Source organism: Blennius ocellaris, assembly GCF_963422515.1.
Source record: "Blennius ocellaris genome assembly, chromosome: 6".
Taxonomy (NCBI): domain Eukaryota; kingdom Metazoa; phylum Chordata; class Actinopteri; order Blenniiformes; family Blenniidae; genus Blennius; species Blennius ocellaris.
In genome coordinates, this window is record NC_137655.1 from 11,705,461 (window position 1) to 11,726,422 (window position 20,962).

At 39.3% G+C, this 20,962-nt stretch overlaps 2 protein-coding genes across 2 annotated transcripts; both read right to left on the reverse strand.

Moving 5' to 3' along the window:
- Positions 1 to 5,616: 5,616 nt before the first annotated feature.
- LOC308131878 (high-affinity choline transporter 1-like) lies at positions 5,617 to 12,132 on the reverse strand (the record flags this gene model as incomplete). The annotated part of the gene is made up of 8 exons (XM_080498757.1): positions 5,617 to 6,270; positions 6,926 to 7,143; positions 9,595 to 9,748; positions 9,991 to 10,134; positions 10,360 to 10,508; positions 10,641 to 10,796; positions 11,655 to 11,768; positions 11,949 to 12,132. 8 exons carry the CDS (start codon positions 12,130 to 12,132, stop codon positions 5,617 to 5,619), a joined length of 1,773 nt encoding a protein of 590 aa, XP_080354883.1.
- A 4,074-nt stretch (positions 12,133 to 16,206) lies between these two features.
- LOC308131175 (claudin-14-like) lies at positions 16,207 to 18,023 on the reverse strand (the record flags this gene model as incomplete). The annotated part of the gene is made up of 2 exons (XM_080497793.1): positions 16,207 to 16,713; positions 17,790 to 18,023. The coding sequence occupies 2 exons, from the start codon at positions 18,021 to 18,023 to the stop codon at positions 16,207 to 16,209; spliced, it is 741 nt and encodes a 246-aa protein (XP_080353919.1).
- Between the last annotated feature and the right edge of the window lie 2,939 nt (positions 18,024 to 20,962).

Genomic DNA, 20,962 nt, shown 5'->3' on the forward strand with positions numbered 1-20,962 from the left:
ATGATCTTGTCAGTTTCACAGCAGCTAAATAGACATCACATGAATAAATGTCCATGTCACACCCAGATAGATACTACACTATAGTCTTCTCATGTATTAACATTAATGAAAGCTCTTATTTAAAGCTCAAAGCAATCAGAAAATAGGACTATATGTAGGCAATTAATAAAAGATGTGAGAGTCCCAGAGAATAATTTTCTGTCCTTTCATCAGCACTTCCAACAGCCTTCTTGACTTCTTTTTTTGTTGTTTTCGCAAGAATAAGTCATGAGCTGTGCTGCAGGGCTCAGTGTGTTTGTGTCCGTCGCTGCGTGTGTGAAGCGCATGTTACTGATGACGCTCAGGGAATTCTCTGTTGTCTTAAACACAGCAGAAGCACCAGCAAGGACAACATTTGAGTTATGAAGCCCAAGGACTGCCTGCAGGGTTCATAGAGGTACATATATGACTAACGACAGAGAAAAATTCTCCCTGATCATCCAGGGGTTCAATCAGAGGGCTGTGGTTGTGTGTTTTTAGAAGATCATGTATGAGCCAGTGATGTATCCAAGTTTTTATTTTCTTTTTCCCTGGTTATTGGCAAGTCGTTTGATTTGGAAAATGAATCAAAATGCACACTTTTAAAGGCAACTCATAAATTATTGTCTTTCTTTCTTTAGTTATTTTTCTTCTTCCTTGGTTTCACTTGAGTTAGGGACCCTAGCTGACAGTGGAGTGTTAAAGTTGTATAAATAAGTTTAAATCTTTCCACCATAAGGTGTGACTGATTATCCATACAGCAATTTACAGTATATTTTATTTGCAGTAGCATTGAAAGCTTCAATTAGAGAAATTAAAAGGTTCAGTGTTATTCATTTTGGGGTGTCCATAAACTTATCTGATCTGTTTGGTTTTCTCTCCACAAAGATGCTTTTGTTTTTCTTGCGACTGAAAAATGACATTTAAGTATTTATTCACTCAGAGATAATGAATATCTGTAACTACATGAGACTTTATAGGGCAATTTAGAGTAGATTTTGGAAAGCATGAATTTCAGTGCTGAAAACTTTTTTGTGACAATATTTAAAAAAATATATACATATATGGAGAATGTACCAGCAATTTCCTTGAATCGAAAAAAAAGTCAAGAGACATATATAATTCTAATCTCAGTAATAAATTCAGCATGGTATGTGATCTTATGGCCTCGAGCATAACAGTAATACTGTTGTCTTTGGCAGAATATTGGTTTAAAGACAACTGATTTTTTCTTTGATAAATTTGTATATGGTTTGTTTTCGATGTTTCCCTTATTAATCTGACTTGAATTAATGTGTAATTGTTTACTTCAGCTTCAGCTACTACAGATGTACTCCACCAAGAATGTGTAAGACTGGAACCCGCAATATGGCTCCAGTTTTACAACTGATATATAGTCATACCAATTTCAGGTACAGCACTGTAACCTGCAGGCACATCATGTGACGCTGTGGCAGGTTTCCTTGGCAGTTGCATTAAAAACCATTATGGCTTCTGAACAAACTTCAGTTTCTCTCTGCACGCAGAATAACAGTGTGTTCTTCGATGTCGATCTGGTGTTGTGGAAAGTACACATGTTTCTGGCTGAGTGGAGAACTGGCAGTGAGAAATGTACCATCCAGACATGTGATTACCTTTGAAACCACAAGCGATTTGACCATGACTGCTTCCATCCAACACTGAAAGGTACATCAATTGTTCCCGTGAAAATTGAGTGAATCAAAAAGCCACTTTATCAGTTCACAGTTGCACAATCAGGACCAAAGATCTAAAAAAAAATAAAATGTTTTAGCTGATTTTATAATTTGTAGATACATTTGTTGTCGTGCTGGATTAGATTATATGATAAACCAAAATGCTTTATTCTTCTTATTATTATTATCTAAATTGTATAAGTTTTTCTTCTTGATAAAAATAAATATGAAATCACAGACATGATTGTATGCAACAATTTCTTTTCCACTTATAAAATGTGTTCCAGATCCAGTCCTATTTTTCTCCCAGTAGCAGATTTGAATTCTGACAGTTTACTTCACATAAAGAAAACAACATGGCCAGACTGATGTGCGCGTGTGGGTGCGTGCATGTGTCTGATTGACAGCTCTGACAGTTTTTGCTCTCATAAGGTTCTGAGGTGGGCATTTTGATTGATGCCTCCCCACAGACGGCATCCCCGAGATTAAACCCTCTGGTAGTCAGTCCACACAAGCATATGCACACACACACACTGATTTTTATTTTCTCAACTGAAAGATTCCTTCATTCACTCACAATTTTGCAGATTTAATTTAATTCTCACTGTTATTTTCACAAGTGCTACACTCACTGTAAACCCTTACCAGAAGGACCGTAGATGTCCATTTGAAACAACACAAACACACATGCACGCACGCACAAAAAAAAAGTATGTAGACACGGAGAAAGACGACCAATTCAGCGCTGAGCTAAATGAATATAATTTATTCACATGTTTACAACTATATTCTTATTGACACTGCATGAATAAAATAGCTGTCATTTCACTGTCAACAAACGTAAATTTCAATACTGCCTTTAAAAGAAGACTAATTTGCTCCTACTGTTTTCTTTTCTTTCTTGTTTTTTGGTATATACATTTATCACACAAAAATACAGATTCCATATTTACGACATAGAGCCACAGATGTGTCAGTCTGACACGGACCTTTTTTTTCTGTGTGTATTCAGGTTTGTTGGTGAACCAAAGCTATGACACACTAGTCTAATGAGGAGGAAAGTTTACATTCACGATGAAGTCCAAGATAGCCTGACACTTTGCATAGCATCAGAGCAGCAGCCATTTATCTTCGGAGTTGTGTCACATCAGCTGGATCAGGTCAGGATTTATCACGTCTTACCAAACTTCAGCAGATGTGACAGCACATGTGATCTGTCCTTCACTCTTTATATTTGGGTATGACAAACTACAAAGACATCCTGCCTCCTTAATTTAAAGGAATTGGACTGGTATTGTACCATTAGTCATATCATACCAGAATGGCAAGAAAAGACCAAAATAAACATTAACACTATCTTCCACACAACTTTGAGGCTCCACCTTTAAATGTTCCTCCTCTGCCTTAAAACATACACAATGATGTTGTTTCCTTTGACATGATCCCCTATATCAATGTATGTCAAGTTTGCTAAATGTCAACCTGAAACTGATAACCAAGTGTGTATTATTTATTGGCAGATTAAAGGAGTCCTAAAAAATGCATTTTAATTCCTGATTTCAGGACCAGATGATGTTTAGAAGTCATAAAACTCTAATGTTGTTTTTAGTCATACTTAGTCATACGTGGTCGTCGTAGTCACACTTAGTCATACTTGGTATTGACTGCTGACAATGAATAAAATGTAGAATATTATTTCTGTTACTTTTGTAACATGTTTCCACTCCATTCATTTTCCACTAGCAAATTAAGGCAAGTCCATAGTTTCATAAAGACACCAAAGCACAATGATGCAGACAGGAGGTAAATATGGAGAGGTCAACCAGACAACAGCGACACTCATCGACACTCAGCTTCGCCAAAAGTTACGATGGAGAGTGAAAACTCCTTCACATGGATTTTGTACATACAGTATATAAGCCAACGACGTATTCAGAGTTTTCACTGTAAGTCCTGTGATAACATGAAACTGGAAAATGGGAGCATTTCAGGATATTCGATCAGTAACAATTCAGATTTAATCTTTGTATCCAACACACTGTAGAATCCTTGTAAACTGTTGTTTCAAACCTCTGCCCAGCATTAATCAAATGTCCTGAGGCCTAATCGATTGGAGATTGGATCTATAATAGCCGGTGCTATGAACACCATCCAGGGAGGAACAATTATTTCCTGTCTGCTGTAACCTGCTGTGGCTCTTCAGTCAATACAGCTTCAGGAGGAGCAAATAAACCATCATAGACACACAGATACATATGCATAAATACAAAACAACATCTGTGAAATCATGTTAAAAGACCAATATATTCATTTAAAAAGTGTACTGTCTTGATAATCTTCAGTGGTCTGTCATGTTATTTTTGAGTTTCAATATTTTCCAGGTAGCTTTGAGTTGCAGCTATTAGAACGATCATTTGAACAATTAAAAAAACAAAAAACAACAACAACAGTGAAAACAATTGTTTTCTTAAATAAATAGAGGTCAAAGGGGACCTGGACAGTTACCAGGTAAACATTCAAATGTCTCAATATTTATAGTTAGAGGTTGGATTGGGAACGTTTTATAAAAAAATTATTTTGTTGCATATCCAATGAGCACAGGAGATTATCATGGAGTGACATGTAGATCTGCTGCACCTCTTCTCCTGCTTTGCAAAAAACACCCATTGAAACAAGATTTCTATCCAGGGTGGTGGGCCTGACTCTTTTAGAGGGTGAGGAGTTCAAAAACAAGTCTGTGAGGACCTGCTGCTCTCCCAGTATTGGATGAAGTCTATTAAGGCTGATTGGAATGGGTGATGCTGATTGGGTCACGATGAGTTTAGCGTTAGATTTAGGCTGGGGAGACATATTGTTGAAAAAGAATGGCTAAAAAGCAGATTTTGGTTCAATTTACCTTTTATTGTTTGTTTGTTTTCCCCAGGAGATTGTGGAGACCACTCACAAAAGCATATATTTTCAATAAGCAAGATTCATAGTTTCAAGTGAGCTGATGTTTCTCTAAATTGATGTAAAAAAAAAAAAATGCTTCACTGATTTAATGAGGTTGTTGTTTGTCTGGTTATGCTTCCTTTAATACTCAAAAGTCTAACATTTGTTTAAGATTCAACTTTCTATTTGGTAAGTCCAGGGTTTGGTAATATCACAATGGTATGAGGTTCCCACTTAATTACCCACTGTGTCTGAATAAGAGGCCATAGTAGAAGGATTAAGAGCAAGATAAACACACAAAACTAAATTTGTAAAATGCTACCGGTTTGCCACAAGTTAGAACTAATGATGTATTCTGTAACTTCGTTTTAGTGTACCTATCTGTACAACATAGATCCTTAAAATATTATTGCTCTATTAATACACTTACTCGACTGAAACAAAATTCAAACTGTAAAAAAAGTTCCTGATGGTGCATCACTGACAGATGTACACATTTGCATGAAAGAAAAACCCTATACATATGAAATACTTTATCGACATGGACACGATTCCTTGGTTATATATTGCACTTTTGTCAGGACATGCAATAAATCTATGAAGACCTTTTCATACAGGTCAACTGCATGTTCATTGGAAATCCCCCTGGTCACTGTAGCAGCACTTAAATTAAAATCGTTGCAGATTCACAAAGTCATGTCAAGAAAACAAAGAATGAGTATTTTATGTTTTGCGCAGCTGAATGAAAGTCAGTGTCATGTTTTTTTTTTTTCCCGACAAGCAATCTCAAAGTTGGAGGAGGCACCACGTCATCACTATTAGATAGACTTGTGGAGTCACTTGGAAGCCGCAGCAGATTCCTGTTGATGTGGCTCCAAGTGTGGCAGTAGCAAGTTTCCTGGAGAACGGGGATGCCTTATTAAATATTCCTTCTTCTTTGTATTCCTTGATTCCAGGTTTGTGCCTTTGTTTTCTAGTCATCAATGTGAAAAGCCTCTGGACTAGACGCCCCATCGTCACTGAGGACTTCAGTATTGGTGAAGGTACCAGCCATTGAAGCGCCCAGTGACTGCCTCACAGGAGCCATCTCCGAAAGAATGATGTTGTCGTGGTTGGTCACTAGTGTAGCCTTGTCCATGATCTCCTTGCTGTGCTTGGACACCACAGCATCCAAGAAGTCATACTTGTGTGACAGCATGCCGCTTTCAAATAGATACTTTGTCAAATAAGAAAAGCCCACATTTGCCAGAAATGATGCCACCATGGACACAGACTTGAAGGGAAACCTTTGCTGGACAAAGTGCTCCACATCTCCAGTGACGTGGTGGATCCTCTCCGTGATCACCCACCCGGGGTAATAGATAAACGGAGGCAGCTTGAGGTAGGGCTCCCCTCCACCAATGCGCAACAAAAGACCAAAGATATAACCAGCCACTGAACCATAGGTATTGGTTCCCTTGACAAACAGCACACTAAGGAGTTGAGGGAAAATGATGACATAGACCAGGTCAGAACTCAGGTACCACAGGCCATAGACGGATCCGGTTAACAACGCCATCGAAGTAGCAAGAGCTCCAAATACAAAGATGGTGAGGCGCATCACCCAAACAATCTCACGATCTGAAGCCTAGAGGGGAAACATGGAAAACAGGTTTGGTAATAGGAGGGCAAGACAAGAGAGATCGAAAGCAACAAGGAAGATAAAGCTTGGATCTGACAGGCTGTACGTGACAGCAGGTTGCAAATGAGATGTTTACTCGTCATTATCCTAAAGCATAATTACATAACTAATAATTAACTCAATATAAAGCTCTAAATAATGATGGCAGCTGTGTGATTAGGCAAGATTAAAAATTCAAGTCAGGGATTGCAAAGTGTATTGGACTTCATCTGGAAAGCAACACTAATGCCTGTGTCATATCTGAAAGTTGAAATGTTTTTTCAGAGGTGAATACTACCAAGTCTAATGGTGTTGCTTTGGGAGGGTTTGAGGTTCACAGAAATGTCTACATTAAATAGTTAATCAAAAACATCTTTGGCTAAACAAAGATGAACACTTACTCTCCTATAGTCGTTTGTAAGGAGTTTTATATCTGTTTTGTTTAATCTTGTCTGAGGATTTTTGCACTCCTTTTGTCTGTTCAGCAGAAGTATGAAAAAGAAATCCAATTTGCGCTGTGGCTGTTCTTGAAATTGAACGTATTGATTGGATAACTGACACAGGCGAACAATGACTCAAACTCTGCAGATGTGTGTGAGTATTTATTTTGGGGGTCTCTTACCGACTGCCGAAAGGCGAGCTGATAGATGTTCCTGGCAAACATGGAGCTGGCTGAAAGTATGGATGAGTCTGCGGAGGACATGACTGCAGCCGACACCGCCCCAAGGCCAAAGAAGGAGACGTAGGGCGGGCACAGGTACTGAAGCACTATGGGAAGGATCATATCGGACTGATCCTTGTCCTTTGGAGGGAGGGAACCATAAGTAGTTTGGTTCCAGTCTGAAGAAAGAAGTTTAAAACATCAGGATGTGTTGCGAACGAAGTATAAAGTACAATTTTGAAATGAACAGATAAATACCATAATATTCTCAAAAGAAATAACAGAACATGTTTAATGTTGAAGAAGCTGTTGGCACATGATCCCTTTTCTTAATTATTGACCCCCATTCAAGGCTAACCTGTTGAATTGAGTAAATTGGGAACTATGTAGACTTTTTTTTTAATGCTAAAATGCTCTTTGCTTTTCAGACAAAAATATCAACTTTAAAACTTTAAGACCTTATTTTGCTCCCCATGTGCTTTAGTTGCTGAGAAACAAAAAAGATTAGTTTGTTTGTGCACCAGAATACGTCAACGATTATCAATTGAATGCTTTACTGTTGGTCAAAATACATTGGAAAGGCCATAATTAATGAAAAGAAATGATTAAGATGGAAAACAAAACCCAAAACTACAACTTAACACCCATGTAATATCACCAGTTTACAAATACAACATTGTGAGTCAAAACTAAGGACAACATTATGCAGCTCAATTGTATTTTAATGGTACATTTAATTAATGAGCATTTCACTGATAATGATTAACATCAAGCAATTAGTCTGGGGCTCTCTAACTGTGTATGAAGGCATAGCATTATTGAGAACAAAGACACGAACAACAGTACATTTGCAAGTTTTGGGATTAAAGAGGACGTTTTCAAACATCCAGAATGTCTGAAATTCACTTCACACACACATTTGTCCCATTTTGATCTATTTTTCAGTTTTCCACTGTGGTCACTATCTTTTATGGACACTTTTTGACTTTTATTTTACCCATAAAACATCCTTTGAAATAGGAGCCACTATTTTTCTCTGCTCTCCTCCTCCAGAGATAACCAATCTGTGTCCTTCTTTGTCATCCCTGGATATTGAGAAGACACAGTTGATTACTGCTGGTTACACATGAAATAGCTTCAGATGGATCTAATTAATTAGCTCATCTTCAGATGCAGTATTCACTAAAATCAGCATGGTCTGATGGCTCTCTGCTCTGCCCGTCGTGACGAGATCCGTCTGCTGTTTACACTCCAGATACTGTATATTTCTGCATTTACACATCTGAAAAAGAAAAAAAAAACCTCCAACCGGCTGGCATGTAAACAAGCCATGAAGGCACAGCGCTCCCTTTGATCACACTTTCCTGTTTGGATAAGGGATCAGACTCCTGGATGTTTTGATGATCTTGTGATGTTTCATTAACTGCTTAATTATTGCATGCGCACATGCAATTTGTTGATCAGTGTGTGTTGAAATATGTGTCCTGAATGCATTCATTTTCAGGGATGTGGGACAGATCTCACCTTGAGAGTGACAATGACAGGACCTGAAATGATTTCCATCTATCTGAGGGTTGATATGTGGCACTGGAGCTACAGTTGTAAGTAGCTTGAAGGTGAAATTAGGAATGCAGTTGTGACTGTTATGTGAGCTGTTACTGTGGTGGTAATGAACTTGTGACTGTGGCCCAGGCAGCATATTTGGTGCAGAACAAAATGTAAATTGATACAGTGATGTTAGTTTGGTTTGCCTACAAATCTTGTTAAGCCATTCTTCTCCAAATGCTGCAGCAACTGGCAGGCCATCATGTTTCTGTGACTACTGGGCATGACGACATGGGGAATGCCATTTTAACATGGCTACTGACCAGTTCACCCCCAAGCACTTTGTAAAGCTTGTCAAATCCTGTTCTCCTTTTCTATTAACAACTAGATAATGCTCTTTGATATATTGAGCATGATTTATGGGGTTTTTATGTGCGAGCAATTAAAGCCCCTTTCTATGTCTATCACTGTTCTCTTGAATTGGGTCCATGAGGTTGTTAAACAGTATTTAGGTATCGATGAGGCGCCAACTCTAGGATTTGCTTGTTGGCATTTTCAGCTGTATTTATAAAAATATTTTATCATTGAGTGGTATCATTTATTAAATGGAAACATTTTCAGCTCAAATTTGTGAGTACATGAGGCAGCTGGTACACATGCTCACACCACACTTGAACCGAACTGCATTCAACTGGAGTCACACAGAGACTTCCTTTTTAGGTTTAGTCTCTGTGACCTTGTTACTTTATACAAGTGGGGACCTAAAGTTGATTTCACACAAACCTAGGGTTAGGGTTAGGGACACAAAACACCCTGGACCATCCTGAGACTGGGGTTATATTAGTGTGAGGCAACAAGTAGTTGTGACTACGTTTATAGTAAGTCAGTAGGACAGTTATGTAAGTAAATGCATGTCATGGAAATGTAACATTTGTGTGTGTGTGTGTGTGTGTGTGTGTGTGTGTGTGTGTGTGTGTGTGTGTGTGTGTGTGTGTGTGTGTGTGTGTGTGTGTGTGTGTGTGTGTGTGTGTGTGTGTGTGTGTGTGTGTGTGTGTGTGTGTGTTTGAGCAATTTTGTTTATTTACCAGTAGAAGCCCCTATAGCTCCTATGAGGACTGAGGGGACGGCCATGACCAAGCAACCAAAGGCAGCGAGGAAAGAGAGAACCTGTGCGTAGGTAGCTGAAGAGGCAGAAAGAACCCGTTGAAAATAGACCTGCCAGGGAATCCCTCCCAACATCTAGAAACAGAAACATCCATGGTAAATACAGACTTCAAACCGACGCATTGGAATCAGCAAACGAAAGAACACATTGAGTTTAACTGTCTTTTTGAAGAAGTCTGTCACTTAATAGACTGTCATCCTGTGCTTCAGCTGAATTAACCCACTCTGCAGTTTTACTAACAACAAAATGTGTCCATGTTTTACTTTATAGTATTTAGTATCTCATGAAGAAGCTTCAAATCAAAGTTAAAGCTTACCAGTAAAAAGAAATTGTCCGCCCAGAGCCATTTGTCTTCAGGTTCAATCTTCCCCAGCCAAGGAGACTGATAGATCACTTCTTTGGCTGTAATGCTGATGTCTGATACGGCAGGATTGGACAGGGCAAACGGCACGCTAATCCACTGATAGAGGAAGGAATCAGAATAGAAGGATGACAATGATATACCTATAACATAACAAAAACACCTCCCCACTATGAATGTCGCTGACCATTGGATGCAGTTTGCTCAATATCCTATTAAATTTCCAGTATTTATTCATGAAATAAATGAAGACATTTTTAATGCTTGACACATTTCAACACTATTCACTTTGGTTAACTGAGGAGAAATGAATCATAAACTCACCAAGCCTAAAAAGATGCAGAAGAGCTGGACCACATCTGTGTACGCGACAGAGTATAATCCACCAACAAGAGTGTAGAAGATGGCGATGAGTGCTGAGATCACGACTGACATGTTGATGTTTATGTCCACAATCACGCTGAGAGTGGCACCTGCATGAACAAACAATCAATGACAATGTGGGAAAAACTGCACCCAAATCTGTAGACCTTAAAGTATTGTTTGGTGATATTTAAGCTTCAATTGAGTATGAAGGCCAATGGCGTTTTAAATGTTCTACGTACCCAAGGCAGACAGAATGGCTGCAGACCAGAAGATTTCTCCCATGAGTGCAGGAATGAAGAGCAGCCCACCCATCCTTTTACCATACAGCTGCTGGAAGGGATCCAGCATGGTGACGTACCCACGTGATCGCATGGGTTTGGCAAAGAAAAGGCCACCTGAATGACATCAGACATTGAAATAACATACAATGAACACAGTCAAGAGTGTATATTATGAAATACAAATATAAAAAAAAGCTATCAATTCAACACCAGGGGTAAATATTGTGGCACTTATATGGCACCCCAGAACACTTTAAGCATACTGCAGCACGATTATATAGTTGCATGACTCTTCAGAAACATGTTCACTGCACAGAAAGAGACGACGCACACGTCTGTGTTACACAGACTGCTAATTCAGTCAGGAATTTTAATAACCATCAATAGATGAAAAGAACAACATTTTGTTCCGGGGTTTACTATCTCTGGGCTTTTCAATTCACATTGCTTCAAACAACTTTCATCAGAATCACAGCTGGTGGCTGACAAACTGTCCCAGATGTGACAGTGATCGCCAAGTGTGCAAAATGTTGTACAAGCCTGAGAAGAAATCTTTATATTGAGAGGTGGGAGACTGAATGGACAATAAGAAGTAACGTTAAGAAATGTTCAAATGGCATCTTTATGAGAGAATTGACATTCATTCATTCATTCATTCATTCATTCATTCATTCAAACATGATTTTAAACTTAAGTCTTACTTTCAGTTCCAATAATTACTTTATTGTCAGAGCTGTGTTATTTTTGTGGTTTTCAGTACCACATACCAATGATGTATAATAAAATCCACAACATAAAAACATGTATCAGTTCAGTGATAAATATCAATGCGTACTTTTATTTAAAAGAAATTGTAGGGAATTACAATTACAATTACAAAGTTGATTAAAAAAAATACAATATCAAGGATTATTTGATCTGCTTTATGTACATGGGTCTATCTACCTGCTTTTTACAGTCTATCGTTCTTACCTACTACCAGGCTGAGGGCGTAACCAAAGGGTGCCTGTGCCCAGGCCAGGCCGTAGTCTGGCAGATAGACGTATTCTGCCGTCCCATTGATGTAGCCCCCACCCACCCAAGTGGCTGAAGTGGAGAAAGAAAAAGAAAGTGTTGAGGAAACAGATATACATTTGCATTTAAGTAGGTAAGACTCCATGAAATTTATTTTGTACACATTATAAATAAGAGTGACATTTGTGACCACGCCGAGGTCCGTGCGTAAAACACAAAAACTTCAAAATTCAAAGATTGTCCGCAACTCACCGGTCATTGTGAATCCTCCCACGAACAACCCGATGTCTCTACCCCCGACCATAATGCTCTCGCTCCTGTCCACGCCATCGGCAACTCCAGAGTTTTTGTTTTTCCAGGCAGCCCAGATCCCCACGAACAGAATCAAGACGTAAAAAATCACAATAGCGACGAGACCCTCGGCGTGGATGGTCATCTTACTTGCGTCCGCTTCACGCCGAGATCAGGTGAGACTCAGCTCCTGGAAACTCATGGAGAACCTGTAGGAAAGACACATAAAACATTTTCCCTCCACAATGACGCTATTTGTTTTGAAACAGAACAAATGCTCGACATTCATGTGACATAATTTTTTAAATCTTCTTTTTCCCCCCGGATTTAATTAAAGTAACGAGAACTGCCGCGCGTATTACGCACAAAGTGATGACTCCAGATGAGAAGCAATGATGGTGATAAAATAAAACTACTAGAGCTAATTCAAATCATTAAAGCATGCTATTCTAAGCCAACAAATTTCATGAAACAAACACGATTATCATTTTTTGCACATTGTCTTTGAAGGGGGACCACACCTTGCACACGTCAACTAACAGCCAGACGTTTCTATTGCATGAAAGTGATTAAAATGGAATATCAGTCTTTTGAACAAGGTGGTTTGACAAAATGGAACTATATAAATACGCAGTTTGTCTTCAACAACGTTGAAAACATGCTACCGAATTGTACATTTTTCTAATTATGACTAGAATAACTGAAATGATGTTTGATGTTGAAATAATAATTTCAAGATTTACCTTTAACTGCTCTTTCGATCATCGATTAGGAATGAAAGGCGCCTGAAGCGCACTTTATGTTCATTTTTATTCATTTACGAATTTTCAATAGCAGAAACGTGACAAAATCCCATTAGCTGATATGTCTATACAAACAACTGTAAGGATATGTTAGCACATTGAAAACACCGTCTTACTTGGAAAAACTATCGGTGCGACTTACCGTGTCCAAGTGATTGGAAGGAGGAGGATACTCCAGCAACCTATCGTTTGTTAATAATTTAACAAAATCAGAAAAGAAGTCAATCAAAATAAGCTTAGAGGTAAATCTGGAATAGTTTACAGGGTATTGGTACTCTCATATCACGTGCAGTAAAGCTTGGAATTCATTTAGCGGTTTTTACGCACGAGTCTCTTTAAGAATGCTCTTTACGCATTGTGTTGTGGTAACCTGTCGGCAGATTTGCATTTTCATGTCCAAGTCCAATATACTCAACAAACCTGGAAAACTAATCATGACAAGTATGGTTGGGTTTTGTGGAGCTACGGTGAGCAAAACTCCCAAAGCTCAACGCACAGTTAATTGAAAGAGAACCAAAACAGATGGGAACAAGACTTTAAGTCTAATGTGCTGATTCAGAATCAAATCCTCGGTTTTCCTATTCCCTTTTCGCTGACACCACGGTTCCAGACCCCGACACTGCGTTATTGATCTCTTTTTAAATCATCTGTCAAATGCAATTGCATTCTCTTATAAAACATTTGTTGAAGAAAATTACTTCAAAATCTAGCTTGATCTTACCTTCAGTCGAGGAGAAAGAGCTAAATAGACCACAGGTGCAGGGATTCCAAAGAGTTAGAGAAAGAGTGTGGAAGATTAATGTTATATGAGAAAAAAAAGAAAAAAAACGGATCGACTTATTATTCCTCCTGAAAGACTAAAACACAATTCACCTATGTTGTTTTTTGAGTCACAAATGCTCGTCGGAAAGAGACGGGAGAGGGGGGACTGAGAGAGGGAGGGGGGGCGGGTGGAGGTGGGTGGAGGGGTGGAGATGAATGGGAGTGGTGGGTTTATTGGGTGCTGTCAGGGTGGGTAGATGGTTGTGGATGAATGTCTTCCAGGGCAGGACGAAAATAGCACCTAATAGAGAGTGGCATGACGTAAAGCCTCGGTGGGGGAAAAAAAAAAGCTTGACAATATCATAATAAAACTGGCAATGGATGAAACCTTTAGTTTGCCAGGTTAAATTAGAGGCCTGATATAAGATTCTGTATAGGTTCCCGCCTGCTCAGTGATTAAAGCACCCCAGTTACTGCAAACGCGACTCGTGCGATTGGAACGCTGTCAATTTTAACGCCGCATAGTTGCTTCTCATTTTATGGCCTCCTTTACGCACGGCAGCCCGATTTATGTGCCTCCAAAATCTTCCATTGAACGAACACGTCATTTATCAAATTAACTTCTTTCAACAGACTTAAGAAAACGTATACATTTCAAGGATGTAACTGTTCATTTCAAGGGTGAACCTTTTGTTTTAGTTCGTTAATTTAATACACAATATATTCTATGTGCATAGTGAGCTTATAAAACTATGGCCATATACAGGCTGCATTCAAACCACAGATGGAAAGTGAACGAAAGGAAGTCCAACTTTAGCATTAGTCGACTTCTGCTCTTCGACTCCATGGAGTAAGGCTAATTAAAACGAGCATAACTGTCCATGGTGCTGAACTCACACGTTTCACATTAGCAACGCAGCCATTCATTTTGACTCAAGCTGTAATTGACGCCTTATATTTTTTTTAATAGAAATTCTATTCTATTCTATTCTATTCTATTCTAGCCACTTTGACTTAAACAAGTAAAGTCTTCTGTAATGTCATACAATCAGTTTCTAGAATAATTCTCAATGGCTAATAGTTACTTCATAATATAAGCAAGTACAATCCTCACTAGACTCCAGATTATTCATTTTTATTTATTCCATGCCATCTTTTTGTATGTAAACAAAGATGTAGCCTATAGTTGTATGTTGGTAATAACATAAGTGACTTGCTTGAATGGTGACAGATATTCTAATTTAGAGACTGTGCGGCTGACCGTGTGTCAGGCAGGGCAACTTTAATTGGAAGGTTATCCACCAAATAAATCTCATAAAGATTTCCACACAGTTACAGTTAGTGCAGGACATCCTCAGAGAGTAGCAATCAACAGTCACACTCAGAAGATTATTATATTCTTATTTTGCTTATTTACATTGATGATTCAGAACATGTAAGAGATAACCAGAATAATTTCATAAATGTTATATGAATCAATAAATGCGACCACGAAGAACACAAAGCATCTCTCGCTTAAGGCAACTGATCGTCTCCAGAAAAGACCTTTGTCGCCATCTAGTGTCTTCTTGAAGCTTTACAGAAAACCTTTAACGAATGGAGGGCTTCAGTAAATGAATTTGGACCAAAACATGACTAATGACAAGGTCAGATTAAATAAGAAACTTTCCTCGTATACATGTGATCTGGTCTATCTCTTCGATTACCAACAATTAGATTTTTAAAAATCATAACCTATCACTTTTTGTCAGTATATTTACAGTCAGCCTTGTTTAGTGGATATGTTTTAGCTGGCCATAATAATAAAAAATAGAGATATTACAAGGATTGCGGTTAAGTATTCCTCAGTCTTCTCTCCTTGTTGTCAGATCCAGGAGATGACCAAACACCACTTCACTCACCAAGACACTATGGGCACCTTTGAAGTCACACCAATACAAAGTTTGAATAGCTTCTTGGCCTTTAATTTCACAGTGTTAAAATGTCTCCATCAATTACTGTTGAATGTCAAATGCTGCATCAACTTGTTGCATAACTTTTGATTTGTTTTGGTATTTAAATTATTTATACATGACATCCTCACATTGATACAATCTGCCTATTGTCTCTTCATATTGTCTGTCAGAAACAGTCAAACCTTAATTTAGGTTAAAACACGGAAGTAACAGATCCCATTGTTCATTCATTGTGGTTGTAGCAAAACAGTCTCTCTTGTTCGCTCTCTTTTGTGACTATTTTATATACAGTATAATCTCGCCACCTTGTGGCAATTCAGGGACACAGCAGCAGAGTTGAGTTCCCTGTGAAATCTTGTTGTGAAGAAAAAGAGCAAAGGTTAAACCGTGTGTTAAATATTGTTTCAAAAGCAAAAGTGGCAGCTGATCTTTGGTTAAACATTCTCTTCAATTTCTCATTTTGTCTTTTTTGTGTGTGAGGAATGAGGAAAATGTTGATAAGTGCATATTCAAGTCCTCTCTTTTTGCAGGGGTCGCCACAAGTCACTGGATCTTACACCATGGTGTAAGATCCAGCTTGGGTCCCATTCAATGTTGTGGATAAATCAATGCACCAAAGAAAGTTTTTGAAATGTTCCTGCGTCATCCATACACAGACTCTGAAGTATCACAGTTACTGTGTCAGTATCCGCTGTGGTGTTAAACATAGTTATTGAGTCTGTACCCACTGCTTGAAAGGGAGAAGAGAGATGGAGCATGATTGTCCTTCAGGGCCTCTGGAGGCTTATAGGGTGGAGCAGGAGGGTAAATGTTGTTGAAAGCAGGTGGAGGCGATAAAGGGGGATTCCTGTGTGTGTGGAGGGGCCTCTGTGGCCTTCCGCTGCCGCTGCTCCAGCACAGCACCAGTCCCCCGGTCAAACTGAGAAAAGCCGACGCATATCCGAGGTACACGGACAGGCCGATCTCGTACTTCATCCCACTGGGGAGAAACGGGTCAAAGAATTCCTTGACGACATCATTGGTGGTCCAGGAGACAGTGACTAGGCATAAAAGCCCAGCACAGAGGAAACCAATCCCACCACTTAGCACAAGGTGAGACTTGATGGCCGAGCCGCGGACAAATCGAGTACACTTCATCCCCAGCACAGAGACCACAGATGTCAAGGCTGAGGTGACACAGGAGAGAACCATGAGTGCCCGGGCAGCCTAATGGGGAAGAAGAGGACAGAACATAAAGCCTTTGTATTTGTTTTAAAGCCCTTTTCTAGCCAAAGGCCATACCGCGCAACTGTACTGTAGCAGGTACATTGTGCACAAGGCAATCAGTTAAACCTCTTTATTTCACAATGAACAGGTAGTTTTATATTATTATACCTGCTTTATATATAACATTATGTTATATTGACTTCATATCATTTTGACAGTTACTGTGTGGTGATGAATGCATTGTGTCATTTAACATAACGGTGAACTAATTAAAAACACAGCATAAAGAAGGAAGCCTGTTCTTTATGAAGTGTATTATCTACTTATGTTACATGTTAGTGGAAATATGGTGAATTACCAGTAGAAGTGAGTAAATAAATACTGGCATAAGTTTTTTTAGTCGAATCAAAGTGAAAAAGTACCCAAAGTGTAAAAGTAAAAACCAGCCCTCAGCCAGACATTTTTCAGTTATTTGAAACCCATGATTTAAACAAACAAAAAAAGCCCCGGATAGGAAAATATGTTGCTGCGCTGAAGTTATTCTGTTATCTGATTCTCTTTGAGCCGCGAGGCTGTAATTTCTCTTCTTGTCAGAGAAACCAGGCTCAATATATTTATTTTTTATGAGGTCAAATCATTCTTTCTCTGATTCATCGGTTTCATTGTGTAATTTTGTTTGAATGTAGCAAAGGTGCATAATGATCAATCAACAACTCATCCTGAATACAAATTATGTAACTAACATTGTTAGAGCAACATTGGGATTCAAAAGTTGGACTTTCTAACTCTATATACAGAAAATACATTACATAAAGACTTCATACCATTGTACAGCCAGACAGCCAGAAGTTTAAGAAACCTTCTTGAAACAAATATAAGAGTTTAAACTGCAAAAATATTCCCTTAACAATGTTATGAAACAAATTAAAAGAGTAAATCAAGTTTAATAAAAATGAAAGAAATTAACTGCCGAGCATTTGTTTTTAACTAGTGTATAATCTTAATGTAGTTGGCTCTCTAATGGTGGCCTCGGGTGTTTTGGAAGAAGCGTTCAGATAATGCCGTTAGTCCAGTACCTGCAGGTCTTCAGGCAGCGCCAGCAGAGATTTGTACACCTCACACTGGTAAATACCAGTGCTGTGCCAAACACACTCCATCCACAGGCCTTTCAAGTAAGCGGTGGCTGTGATGATGTTGGAGCCGACGTAGCTCGTGCAGCGCCAGTGAGGCAGCAGGGTTGCTACGACAGTACCCGCAAACCCAAGCTGGCCTAAGAAGAAGCCAAGGACCTGAACCGCCATGCTGGCCATGATCGGCCGGGACAGATGCTTGAACTGCAAAGTACAAATGTGCAGTTCAAAAGAAAATAAACAGACAACTGGATGGCTCTCTCAAAGGCACCTTTCATGTTATTAACTACACACTGGATTCAGCCCACAGACAATACAATAAATCAAGACATGGGGAAGAAAGGGTGTAAAAATGTAGTACTGACTGTTCTACAGGCTGGAATCCTCCTCGCTATCCGCTCGGCCCTCAGCAGCAGGCTAGGGTCCTCCGAGCTTACATCCAGTCACGGATCCGGAGCCATTCTTCAAAAGTCTCCTGGGTGTGAGCAGAAATAGCAGCGGAAACTTTCAGTATGCTGGCATCAGTCTCTGCTGAGTGGCAGGTGACTGCATGTGTAACTAATGAGAACAGTGTTCAGCTCCACCTGTTTAATGCTCTCCTCTGGAGGCTAAACCACAGCAGTCTATTTGTTAAGCTCTTTGCTACCCTTCAGGAGGAGAGAGAGAGAGAGAGAGAGAGAGAGAGAGAGAGAGAGAGAGAGAGAGAGAGAGAGAGAGAGAGAGAGAGAGAGAGAGAGAGAGAGAGAGAGAGAGAGGGGAAATTAAACATTTACAGAAGTCACCCAAGCTGAGAGTGCGGCCATAAGCCACTAACTTTGAAATTTTTCACAGCTCTACAGGGTGTTTGGGAGCGAGGGCCTGAATGACTTGCTGACAGAGCTCCAAGCAGCTGGCCCTCAAACTGTGACTCGAAGGAAAAGAGGGAGCAGTGACTGAATAATGGCTAAAATGATATAATTTCCAGTGGCTCTCAAGTTTTACATTTACAACTGCGGAAAATGTAACTTGTAGCTCTGGACAGCGAGTACAATCCCCTCCCAAACCCTGTGAAAAGTTGACTTTGAGAGTAATTAGTGATTTGCTTTCTTCCTCAAAGAAGACATCTGACTGTACAATGAGAGGACAACTTTTTAAAACAAAAGTTAAGGTTTCTATCAAAAAAATGCAGAAATCAGAAAAAAAAATTCCACAATGATAAAATATTGGGTGAAAAAAGATTTCTCAGAATGACTTGATTTTTCACAACAAAGAAACCAAACTGTAGTTGCATTGTTTTAACTTCCACTTTTCTTTTCTTTTCTTTTTTATAAAGCCTGATCATTGTTCAGTGTTTGAGCTGGCACTGTTGGGGCCGCTTAAAATATCAGACATAGAAGCCTGATTGTGTTCACTTAATGATTTAGTGTACTGACAGCACAAGAAATAAACAACGAGAACAAAGGGAAAGCTGTGATGAGACTTATTTTGCTTCGAAAACAGATATGAGCCCACTTTAATCACTGACAATTTCTAGAATCTTCCCCCCCAAAAATGGGCAGTAACTTCAAAATCAATTTGTGTCAGAGGGCTGCTTACTGCTCAGATTTTGAATATGAAGTGAAATAAAAAAAATCTTGAAGTTGGGATACTTACCAACAAGTCGACTACAGAGTCACAGGTGTCCAGATGGTGTATTCGTCCTGAGATGCAGAGACGTATTTGGAGAAGCTCCAGATAATTAGAGCCATTGGCAGTGACTCGGCACTGACCAGCTCCGTCTGTTGCAGGACTGTCAGCTATGCAACTGGCCAGCTATAGACAACATCATCATCATCATCATCATCATCATCACCATCAGTGGCCTTATCCCTGTCAGAGTCGACAGCATGATGTAACAGATGACAGGAGCAACAATCCTGCTGCTGGCTTGTTGCTCCAGATGGATAAACAGGGTCGATGTCAAACGTAAGACCCAGAGGCACAGCAAGAGATAGACAGAAGAGATATTGTCCTCACTCGTGCTGCCATGTCTTTCTCAGCTCTGCATCTCTGACCTGTGGATAATAAAATAGAACACAATTGCATAGAAGATGAAATAGCCTTTCAACTAGACACTTTAGTAACCAGAGCATTCAGGCTAATACATACAATCGGCAGAACAATACTGGAGCTGTGAGCATGTTTTTGGTGGATAGCTACAGGTATAAAGTTTGATTCGATGTGTTGGTACGTACTGTGCAGCCACCCACGCGAGGTCATTATCTCTCGGAAAAAAGTGGTGTTCTCTCTCTCTCTCTCTCTCTCTCTCTCTCTCTCTCTCTCTCTCTGTCTCTCTCTCTCTCTCTCTCTCTCTCTCTCTCTCTCTCTCAACCTACCATGACATCTTGTTGGTATACAAGCACATTTCCTCAGCTCTTCGTCTGAATCCCATCATGAAGCCTTCAGCTCTCTGTAAGAGCTGCATAGTTAGGGGATGATCCTCACCAAGGTCTGTCGGTGGGAGACGCCACTTGAATGTGGAACACTTAATAGTCTTAGTCAAGAAGAATAATCCTGTGATTAGCAGCTGAGCATAGTTGGTTTGCACAAGGTGTCAAGCACAGTGGTGGACGTCGTTTCTGACGGGTTGTTTAAAGTTCAGGATGCTGTTTATCAATTAGATTAAAAAAAAAAAATTACATTATCAACACAATTACATTGATACTATTGATACCTTCTGGTGCAAAATACAGTGAAATGTAAAAAACAAAACAACTTTTCTAAAGCTGTTGCGTCAAGTGAGTTTTCTCAAACTCACCCTGACAACATTAAGGCTAATGCTCGTTTGGTAGTTTTCATGGCAGCATCACTGATATCTCAGGCCTTGCTTACACGACAACTTTATGGACCTGTGTTGCCCGGAGAGTGTCACATTTTACCATCGTATACACCAGGGAAATATTCTAGAAATCATTAAAACTATTGAAATTGCTCATGTTTATGATGTAGTCAGATGTTTATCTAAAAGAATAAGAAAGGATTACAACACACACACAAATATATCATCATATAATGTATGAATGCTAGAAATTCATACGTATATAGCAAAACATGGTCCACAAATGTATTTGTAAAAATTTGTCGATGTTTCCTATTTCACG